Consider the following 12116-nt stretch of genomic DNA (forward strand, 5'->3'; position numbering starts at 1 on the left):
CTGCCCTGAAAACCATTGCAGGGTCTTCCTGTAAAACTATTCTGCTTTAAACAAATGATTAAACATGCATTGACCCAGAGAGAGGAAAAAAAAAAGAAAGTAACCTTATATTCTGACTGTTGTGGCAGTAAAGACTGTGTCAACTACAACATTGCAGGTCCCTGGTCTAAAGCAGCTTTAATGATTTTTTATATGGCGTGACTCACTCCTAGACTGGAGAGATTCTGAGACCCTCACCTTAAAATTTCACGTACTCTCTGACAAAATGTTCTCACACATTATGGAAACTCCTCAGAAAATGAGGAATTAGAAAATTAATCTCCCAGCACTGCTGGACGGTACCATACTGAGATTAGTGGGCAAAATAAGGATGCTTCAACTTGAGAATTTTTTGTTTTGTTGTTTGTTTGTTTGTTTGTGTTTGTTTGTTTGTTTGTTTTGTGGAAGGACCTTATCTGGTGAATCTAAGACAAAGTCTTTAAGCAGCTAAGTGCTTGTCCATCTGGGCTGTTTCACTTGTGACATTACTTATGTATGGGAGTGATCTTTCAATTATTTTTCTCTTTGCATTTATTTCACCGAACATCTAACCTGATACCATTTTTTTTCCCCCAGGCTCAATATGTTTCATTATTTAGACTACCAATTCAAATATCCCTGGCTATTTCCAGATTCATTTTGCTTCCTCAGGTGCTCAGGGCCTTGTCCACTCAAGTTTTGAAAACCTGCAAGGATGGAGATTCCATGACCATTCTGGGCAATGTGACAGGGCTTAGCCACTCTTTTTACACCATTAAAAAGAAGATCAACATGTATAATGTTTGTAATTATGGTGATAGTTATTTAAAAGACTTTATTTCATCTCAAATTTTCAGAAAACCTAAACTGAAACTTAGCTTAATACTACTGATATAAGATAATAGAACTCATCCAGCATCCCAGTGGAAAATAAACCAATCTTATTTGGTATTTGACACTGGACTATCTAGTGTCATAAAATTATTAGGTTTTGAGTTTCTGCTTCTATTTCACGCATATTGCATGAGCATTTTTAACAGTTTTTTCTAATTTCCGAGAGCTTGAGTTACAGTCTTAATACTCCTTCAGCATAGCATGGCTTCCCCCCCCCCCCCCCTTTTATTATACATTAGCAGTATGATTATAAAATTAAGATTCCAGTTCTGGTTTGTCTTTGCATAGTGCTTTGACTTTCGAAGATATTTTACTTCTTATTATTAATATTAACTTCTAAGACTTATTTAGATATGTAAAGATGATCAGTTATTGCAACTTTATGTACTTTCTGAAAATCAGGGCATAGATCACTTTTTAAACTCAATGATTCTACTTCATATTGACAGCAAGTGGCACAGTAAAGGGGAAGGAGAGGTTTGCAAAACCATAGCAACAGATCCCATCAGCACAGCTTTAAATTCTTTTCCTGTTTGTAGATGTCCCAGACAGTACTGACAGGATATAAACACTCCATGAATATCACACAAAATAAGCACTCCTGATAAAGTTTCGCTTAGTCAGGAGTTAGCTGATTGTCTTTCACAGATCCTTGCCCTGCCCAGTGGGGTGGCCCTGTGGGAGTTCACTAGGAAATTGGGCTGCACAGAGGTTTTGGTCTGCAACTGACAGTCTGAAGCTGAGAGAGAGCAAAAAGCTAGCCATTGACTTTTCAGCAATCATCTTGTGGCAAAACCCATTTCCTGATTAAAGTTCCTTATTAAAAACAAATTTTAAAGCAATGTAGTATAGACTTTGGGCACTGAAAATTTCTCATGTTTCCCATTTGATTTGAACATATTTGATATTCTGGATTTTATGCCTAGGTAGGTCTGTAGAATTTTTAAGATAACAATTCATTTTTCATTACGGAGTGTTCACCAGTTTCGTTTAAGAGAAAAAAGTAGTTGGGGTGAAATGCAGTAGATGCATTTCTGGCCTGTGCATTGATCTCAATCACATTTATGCCATGTGAAGAAACTGTGCTTTCAAAGCTGTTGATTGCAGTGCTCTGCACTGCTGGAAAGAGATCTTTATCAGTTTAGGTAGTGTGAGGGTCTGGGTAGTGATCACTTTGTGTGGATTCATTCAGTGACCCCAGAGCCCAGCACAAGCACCACGTGCCTGTGGGTGCTTCAGAAACAGCAGCAGGAAACAAGGGTGCAGAGAAAATCTCTGCTCTGACTATACAGTGGGATGTGTTTAATTTCCTTCAGTACATTGCATTTTGCCCAAGGCCAATCCTTCTGTAGATGCAGTAGATTTCATGTTTGGATTCTAATTTAAGAAACTGCTTGGGTGTCTAACTTTCAATATGAGTTTGAGTCTTGTTGAAGCTGAAAGACTGAATATATGCATAAGAATTTGAATGATTTGTGATGGCTTTACATGTGTCATTATACATGGTAAACCAGAGCTTAAATTGACAGTAGGTTACACACTTTCTAAAAATAACACAAAGGTCTCAGTTAAGACAAGCAATTTTGTGATTTAAGTAATTCCCAAATACACGTGTATTTTTTAAAACCTTACATGGGTTGTATACCTTCTTAACATAAAACAGAGGAAAATTTAAATAATATATGTAAGATATTATTTCAATATTTTAATAGAATATTATTTAATAACTTTAAGGCTTATATCAAAATAATTAAAATCATATTAATTAATGCATGGCTTAATGTTTTTCATACGACTAGAAAATTAGTTTAACGAAACATAATTAAAATAGTTCCAGACACCATAGCATGATTAAAAATAATGTAGGTATTGCAATATTGTACAAAAATATAGTTAATTTAAATACAAACCCCTTTTATGAGATATTTATATCTGCTTATGTATGTTAGAGGAATTAAAAGGAAGTTTAAATGACTGGGGTTTTTTTTTGAAAAAAAAATGGCTGTGAAGCGAGTATTGTTATTATTTAACAAATACTAATCCTGCTTACACAGAGGCCACTTGAGAAAAATTCATTACAAGAAATTTGTGACCAGTCATGCCATAGGAAGAGAAGAAAGCCACAGGGCTGAAATGACAGTAAGGTTTGTGTATGCTGTATTCCTCTGGTAGTTAAATTGCAGGAATGTGACCTTGATCTGAAATGGGAGCTGTTTGAAGTAGCAACTGTAAATCTCTGTAAACAAGGGATGGCCCAAAGTCTTATTCAATTAGCCATTTTGGCATGACCATTCAGTTTATAAAGTCCTACCAACTCCAAAAGTGATCTGTCCCCAAGAGGCACTTAAAGAAGGCTGTGCGGTCTGAGGGTAGTGAACAATCATCCAGGAATATACCTTGGACTCTTTTTTTCCCCCAAAAGTACAGCAATGTCTCATTTAACTGACTGCACTTATTACAAGGTGAGCCAAATGTGGATTTAGTATGAGTGAAAGTCTGCTGCTATTGATATTACTTGAAGTTGATTGAATTATGTTTTTCTTTATACATTTATTTACTCCTTGAGGTACAAAAGAGTAAATACACTGTGATATGAATTTTAGACTACACATATGCTTGCAGATTTGATTGTAATGATCAGTGAATTCAACACAGATCATTCTTAAATGAGAAAAATGTGTAGCATGCTTCTGGTCTTTTCTCAGGATCATGTTTATTTTTTGTAATTCTATTTTTCTTTGATAATTATTCAGAAGGTTTATTCAGCTGTGTTAGTGGAAATTAATACACAAATAAGAAATGTATAAGGGCACAAAACTGAAAAGAAAAGGTTTAAGGTTAATAATAATTCTATCCAAGTGGTATTAAAGCTGGAATCTATTGTTTTGAATTTAAGTGAACCTATGGGCAAATATTGGTACCAATAACTCGAAACTTCAACAACTATTTCCATTCCTTCCCAGGTACAAACACACTTGGAAAATCAGTCTAGATACCACCTACAGCAAAGCCAGAGGCACCAGGTGAAGCAGTACTTGACCCTTGATACCAAGGTGTCAGGCCAGACACTGTCCCTCACTCACTCCCACACCATCCAGCCCACAGGAGTGACCTCCATTTTAAGAAACGGACACATGCCTCCTGTCAGCGATATTGGCACACCAGAAAGCCCTGTTACCAAGCTGCTGGCCCTTGGAGGAGAACACGAAAATGCGGTAGGGTCTGGCTCGTGAATGAAATGGGGAAATGGGCATTGTTTACTTCTACGAAGATGTTGCATGACCCACATGGTATTGGTAGCGGGCAAGAAATGACTTTCTTTATTTTCATGGGGACTTCAGTTGCAGCACTCACTCCCTTAATCCTTTTGGATTACATGGGTGATTGTCTTGAATGCCTCTGAATAGCTTGTTGTATGATCAGCCTTCTAAGTTTCTGTCAGTTAAAAGGTACTGTTGCATCTTTTTATCCAAGTGTCATAGACAGTTGTACATTTTTTGACTATGTACTTTGCAATGCAAAACTTTCTTTTTTTCAGACAAGTTATTTCTGTCTGAAAGTATTATTCTAGCTGCATAACAAAGTTAAATACTGATTACCTTAAAATGTAACTGAAAGAATTGCTCATTCATTTTTAGTTAGCTGATATATTTATATATAGGTTATCTTGGGTAAATTGGCACAGATATGCTAACTTTAGTGCCACCATCTATTTTAATAGAGGTACAGCTATTACACAGTGTCAGATTCTCACCCAGTGTGAGATGTAGATCATTATGGCCTTCAATAGAGAGACACTGCTTACTGGGTAAAAGGGGAGTTCCTACAGAAATGGGAAATGATAATGCTGTATCATATCTTGGGCTTTAACAGAACAGAGGGATCTTACAAACACACTGTGACTCATCTGAGCATTTGAATGTTATGCAGCTAAGCACGAAGGAAGTGAAAAAAATAACATGACCCTTCCTGGAGAGCTTATCTGGGGCCCCTTCGTTCCTTCTGTATTGACAACAGACCTTTTCTGTTAGTTTCATGGCGTACTGGAACCTCTATCACAGTATCACAGTATCACAGTACGTTTGGGATTGGAAGGGACCTCAAAAGATCATCTAGTCCAATCCCCCTGCCAGAGCAGGAACGCCTAGGTGAGGTTGCACAGGAACATGTCCAGGTGGGTCTTGAATGTCTCCAGAGAAGGAGACTCCACAACCCCCCTGGGCAGCCTGTTCCAGTGCTCTGTCACCCTTACTGAGAAGAAGTTTTTTCTCAAATTTAAGTGGAACCTCTTGTGTTCCAGCTTGATCCCATTGCCCCTTGTCCTATCATTGTTTGCCAACGAGAAGAGCCTGGCTCCATCCTCATGGCACTCACCCTTTATATATTTATAAACATTAATAAGGTCACCCCTCAGTCTCCTCTTCTCCAAACTAAAGAGACCCAGCTCCCTCAGCCTTTCCTCATAAGGGAGGTGCTCCACTTCCTTAATCATCTTGGTTGCCCTACGCTGGACCCTCTCCAGCAGTTCCCTGTCCTTCTTGAACTGAGGGGCCCAGAACTGGACACAATATTCCAGATGGGGTCTCACCAGGGCAGAGTAGAGGGGAAGGAGGACCTCTCTTGATCTACTAACCACTCCCCTTCTAATACATCCCAGGATGCCATTGGCCTTCCTGGCCACAAGGGCACAGTGCTGGCTCATGGTCATCCTGTTGTCCACCAGGATCCCCAGGTCCCTTTCCCCTACACTGCTCTCTAATATGTAATTTCCCAACCGATACTGGAACCTGGGGTTGTTCCTGCCCAGATGCAGGACTCTACACTTTTCCTTGTTAAATTTCATTAGGTTATTCCCCGCCCAACTCTCCAGCCTGTCTAGGTCTCGCTGGATGGCAGCACAGCCTTCTGACGTGTCAGCCACTCCTCCCAGCTTAGTGTCATCAGCAAACTTGCTGATAGTACACTCTATTCCCTCGTTTAAGTCGTTAATGAATATATTGAATAATACTGGCCCCAGTACTGACCCCTGAGGTACTCCACTAGATACTGGTCTCCAACTAGACTCCGCACCATTGACTACCACTCTCTGGCTTCTCTCCTTAAGCCAGTTTGTAACCCACCTCACTACTCTATTGTCTAGACCACACCTCCGCAACTTAGCAACTAGGATGCTGTGGGAGACTGTGTCAAAGGCTTTACTGAAGTCAAGGTAGACCACATCCACGGCTCTGCCATCATCCATCCACCTTGTAACACTCTCATAAAAGGCTATGAGGTTGGTCAAGCATGACCTACCCTTGGTAAAGCCATGCTGACTGCCCCTAATAACCTTCTTATCCTTGATATGCCTTGAGATAGCACCAAGGATAAGTTGTTCCATTACTTTCCCAGGGACAGAGGTGAGGCTGACTGGTCTATAGTTACCCGGGTCCTCCTTCTTGCCCTTTTTGAAGATTGGAGTGACATTTGCTTTCCTCCAATCCTCGGGCACCTCTCCCGTTTCCCAAGACTTGGCAAAGACGATGGAGAGCGGTCCAGCAATGACCTCAGCCAGCTCCCTCAGCACTCGCGGATGCATCCCATCTGGACCCATGGATTTATGGATGTCCAGTCTATTTAATTGCTCCTTAACCCAGTCCTCATCAACTAAAGCAAGCTCCTCCATTGACCTGGCTTCATCTGAGGTCTCAGGGGTACAGGGCTCTATTCTGCAAACATTGTTTTAGATGGCCTTTGTGGAGGTCTCTGGTCACCCCTGTGCTGGCAAGTGCAGCACGCTGGAACTCTTCTTAACAATTTTGGGTATCTGGCCAGGAACAACTGGTGCCCACCCTTGTAGTACTCTCTGTCCTGGAGAGCAAGACGGCTGCTTGTAAACCACTCTCCTGAGCTGTGCTTGGTGATCACTGGGGGAGTGACAGTTGGCACAGGCCAAAGTCCTTGTAGGTATCACTCCAATAATTTAAATAACCCCATCCCAGAGCCTCAGAGAGGTGACTGGCACAGTGTAATTTCCTGGTTGCAGATCTGCCCTGTGGTTCAGTGTAAGCTGTAGGTATATTCATAAATAATAAAGAGCCAGCATACAGGTTGGTGAACTGAACTACAGTTATCCACGCTGTCTAATTGCTGGCATTTCCTGGCATCCTTTTAGCTCAGAAAGCACTTTCCTAAATAAGTCTGGGCACAACTCCTCAGATGGCACATATCTGGCTTTTGGAGAGAGGAAGGAGTCCATGTGTGAGCTGTGCTGGGTCTCATGGCCTAAAAGTCTGTATTGAAGGGTCCCTGGCCTGTGTGGTATCTCCTTTCATTGCATAAGCTACCCTGTATTTCCTTCAGCTACAGTTTTGACAGCTTTCATGAACTGTTTGAAAAGTCTTAGAGCATGAGTCAACTGCTGCTACAGACAGTAGTTAAAAGTGACGGGTTCATCATGAGATCTTTTCTAATATTATTTTGTGAAGGCATCAAAACCACTATTATTATTGAAAACTAATGCTGTACCTTGTCCAAATTATATATGTCTACATATCTGCTGTATTTACTGTTTCACCCCAAATAATTAATTAGCTATTACACCTGCTTCAGCAGTTCTTGATTCAGACAAGGACAAAAGTGGAACCAGAAGGCTGGCTGGAGAAGTATCCAGTGTACTGCCAAACAAAACGTGAACCTCTGCCTGTGGAATCTTGAGAGTAGTGTGTAACCCCAAATCTTGAGTGACTCATGCTCTTGGCAGAACCACAGGTTCCCTTCAGCCTTCCTGCACAAATGCAACAACACGCTGTGGATATTACACATTTGAAGAAGGTGACAGATCACAGTTACAACTTAGCAATGCACTCCTGTCATCTGTTCCTGGTGTTGCAATAAGGGGTTAGAAAAGGGGAATGGGTTGGTGTTTGGGAGGAAAGAAGTAACTTGCTAAACCACAAGAACTGTTTTCACAAGAAATGTGAATATTGTTTAAAAATGCTTGAATTATTTGAATTTTAAGATATAAACTTCTGAAATTCAGTTAGTAATATAATAAATAAGATTATTTCCCCTGCATTTTCAGAATAACATTGTTTGCATTATTATTTATAATGATTGATCTTAAAATACTGTTTTATTAGATGGAAGAGGTGATTGAAGACATAATTAATATGGAATCAAGTTTTAATGATGAAGGGATAGGTTGTTCTGAAACACCTCTACTAATGCAAAGAACTGTAAGTATTTTGTAGAATTTCATCTTGCTGCTTATAATAAAGAATTTCATTGAGTGATTCAAGGACACATCACACTCCAGAGGCTGAAGCAGTACTGTCAGTGGATTATTCTTTCTCTTCTGCTGCTTGTCTTTTTATTAAGAAATGTTACAGGAAGTTGTTCCAATGTGGCACGATACAACTGTTTAAAGTGGTCTGAATAGCATTTGAATATGAGGAGTCTGTAGATCATAGAAGGCCTTTTGAAGTTTTGCTTAAAGATCCTTTCCTTTCACCTCATCTAAAAAAGTTACATCTTCTTCATGTAGTAGTTTCTCCAGTGCAGTAGCTTCTCCTGGGTCTCATGCTGAAGGAAGGGTGGGCTTCGTTTCTTAATATTTGTAAAGGCAAATTTCACTTAGTTGAATAATTTCAAGGACAAATATAAGAAACATCACTTTTCAAGTAAAGTGAAATGCTTTATAGGAATAATTGTAACAAACCATTATAATTTTGTAATGTCTTTTTGTAAGGAAATGACAGAGGATTAATGAAGGCTACTTACATTTCCATATATGTTACATATTTGAAGAGGAAGGATGGACCTCTTCTGGACACACTAACTCATAGACCATTGTTATTTGTGAAAATAACACCTATCAAATAACTGTAATGCAACACACTATACAGATGGAATGTTCTTTGTCCTCTCAACCCTGACATATCTTGGGAACCCTTTTCCGCATATTTTGTCCTCAGGGCCCCAAAATGGGTACTGATAGAAGCAAACTTCATCCTCGTGAAGGCAGGTTTTCCACAGGCTTTGACAGCCTACAAAGTTCATTTCAGAATATAGAGTCAGGTGCTTGCTCTTAATAACCCACTGGAGGAACATCTTTTTCTGACTACAGAGCATCACTGACTACAAAAACACATTAGGAGATCTCTATGCCTCTGTGTTGCTCACTGCATACTCCAGTACTAATCACAATGAATAGTTTCGTGAACACCTGGAATTTCCATGCCAGCTACAGAGCTAATACAAGTCAGTCTGATTTATACATATCTCAGCACAGAACATAGCAAATAAATGGTCCCTGGGGAATGAATTAATATTTTGGCTCAAATTAACACGAAGCAGGGGAGGATCCTTTCAAGTGTGGTACCGTGGGATGGTGATGAGAAGCATGAATTCTGGGTTTGGGCTTAGACTCACACTCCCTCAACACCTTTTAAAACTGAATGATGTTAATCTATGCTAATTCCAGACTCATTAGCCTTTATCTACAGCCATGAAGGACATATTTTTCTAAAATGTATTGAATACCCTATTCCTGACAAGCAAGGAAATATGCAATGACTTTTAGGCCTAGCTGGTATTTTACTCGCAAAGATATGAGGCTCCTGCAATACCTGTGGGCCACATACATAATGGTAATTAGGGTTTTGTTTGTGCTGGATAAATCACCAGGTTGCTAGGTAAGCCAGAGAATAGTGTGTATTTCCAAATCTCTCTGCAGTACTATGGCAAAATGAAGCCTACTTTCAACAAGTTGTGTGAACTGTGCCAGTGCGGAAGCAATCAAACACCAACTTTGCCTCTTCTGTCTACTCTTTTGGCAAAGAAATGGGCAGATGGAGGTGGTTTCAGGTGTTTAGCTTGTGACTCATTTTCTTTTGGCAACCTGCTAAATCTGTCTGCAAAATTTTGGTCATAAGCTGTGCAACAGAGAAAGATAGAGAGCCGGGTAGAAAATATATTCTGGATCTAATCCAGCTTTTCATCATCACAGTAAACTTAATGACTTTTTGTTTATCTGAGTCAAAAGCGTATATTTTATAACAGAGTTGGACTAGGAGATGTGATCAGGAATGACAGAACATGTCATTCCCATGAGAAGAGGAATGGGACTTTTGCTAAACTTAAAAAGAGATTCATATTACTTCTTATGCACTACTCCACAAGGTACTTGGCTATGGTGGCTGTCCTCAGCACAAACTAAGATCACAACTAAGGCTGAATTGCCCATGCAATTCAGATTTGGTGTTTACTTCCTCCTTACACTTCTCCAATGTAATGCTTACGTATTTTTAGGATTGCATCTTAGTTTTTTCCCATCTTGGTATTGTCTTGAATTTGTCCAAAGCATGCAAAGTAGTCTCTCTAAAATTCTTAAAAAATCTCAGTCTCCTGTTTTTCTGAAATGGTATAAGGTTCGGCATTTTTTTCTGCAAAATCTCTTCTTGAACAAGCCAAAATCATGAAGCCATTTTATTTTCTCATTTTACTCAATAGATAATGGCTGAAATTAGAGACTTTGCAGCACTACCTGTTGTGTGTTGCATTAAATTAATGTTTGCTTTAGTTAGATGCACCCATGCACCGTTTTAATGGCACATTAAATGAGGACATTGAATTCTATGAGACCACTCATGTGAATAATTGCTTAGAGGCTCATTGTCTGACCCTGAATTAATGAATTACAGACATATATTAGTAGAATCAGAGAAGTGAAAATGAGAACAACCCTCTATCTCTCATTAAAATTATTTCAGCTTCTGATGAGTGGATTGTCTGGCTTTTATTGTGTTTGTCCTCAAATTCATAATTTTATAAAACTCTCTGCTTTCAGGTAGCAACTTAATTGCTCAAAGTAGGGAATTGTCTGGCTGTGTTTCTATTGCTCTTAACAGCACTCTAATGGTAGAAACCTGCCTTTCATAGATATTTTTCAGAAGTTGACTTAAAATATAAGACTAGGTCTTCCCTATATGCAAGTTATTGATTCTTCTGAAAGCATTTCTAAACTCAGTTGTATCTGTCTCCAGAAAACATAACTGAAATAAAATAATAACTATTCTTATGAACTATCACTTGATAAAAGTGGTTTGTTTGTCATGGAGAAGGTAGGATTTAATAAAGAAAATCTGAAGATGACACTAATTTAAAGTTATTTTTCATGAAATAATAATTTAATCTTATTAAACTCTTCACTAATAGACAGCATCATATTTATCTATATTGTAAGAAATCCAGATCTTCTCTCAGTGTTATACTAGGAACCACAGGTTTCTTCCTGACCTTATAGGAATCATTAAAAAAATGCAACAAAGAATATATAAGATAAATAATGTCAGATTTGGTGAAAGACATTTGAAAACTAAACTTTTTCCAGTTTTATCAGACTTTCATTCATATTCAAAATCCTCACAGTCTATTAAACATTCCATAGTGAATTTAAAACTTATTACCTTCCAAATGTTCAAAACATAGGAAATGTAGATATGGAGGTTTGTTAATGTAAAACATATATGATACCATCTTTAAAAGCTCGGAGCAAGTTCTAAAAAGCCATGGTCTGCATTCCTTTTAACGCTTAAAAAAAAGAAGTTTAAGAAACATGTTGTATCAAGGGACATGTGGAGAGCATTAATTACAGTGAAGAGAACCAGAAAACAACAGAGTTAAAAAATAGCATCTCTTTGCTTTTCAAGGTTAGATTTGACAGTGTGTGACCTGGTGAAGCTCTACTTGTTACTAAATGTTGTTTTGTTTCGTTAATCCATGTATACAGCCCTAGGACTCAGCAGAAAGGCCAGTAATTTAGCAAGCACAACAGTGATTGCTATGAAAATGTCTGTCATTTTACCAGTACTTCCATTCAGAAATAACGGTTGTAGCCTAGATAATTACTGTACAGCTACTGGGATAATGTCTTCTACTTGACATGCAGTCCACTAAAACTTACATCAAAAGTATTAGGAGTTTGAATGGCTTGGAGTGAGAATAAAATGAGAGGATATTAATATTCTGCAAGGGTACTGGCTTCTCTTGCACCATGCTTGCCGGGCCAGGCTGGAAAATAATTTAATTTCATCAACGCTTCCAACTTCTAAGTTGTATCTTGTTCTGGTGCAGAAGAAAACAAGAGTTTTCAGATATATTCTCAAAGAAGCCTGGGGAGAGAGGCTCTGTAGCAATTAGGTGGTTGGTGGTGAGAGCTAAGG

At 38.8% G+C, this 12116-nt stretch overlaps 1 protein-coding gene across 1 annotated transcript in view; it reads left to right on the plus strand.

Moving 5' to 3' along the window:
• Window positions 1-12116, plus strand: part of TFEC (transcription factor EC) — a gene marked incomplete at both ends in the record, with an annotated part of 68806 nt that overhangs the window by 30389 nt on the left and 26301 nt on the right. The window contains 2 exon segments of the mRNA XM_080363586.1: window positions 3876-4127; window positions 8034-8129. Of these exon segments, the coding sequence (XP_080219712.1) occupies window positions 3876-4127; window positions 8034-8129 (348 nt within the window).

The sequence above is a fragment of the Nesoenas mayeri genome, assembly GCF_963082525.1.
Source record: "Nesoenas mayeri genome assembly, chromosome: 1".
NCBI lineage: Eukaryota > Metazoa > Chordata > Aves > Columbiformes > Columbidae > Nesoenas > Nesoenas mayeri.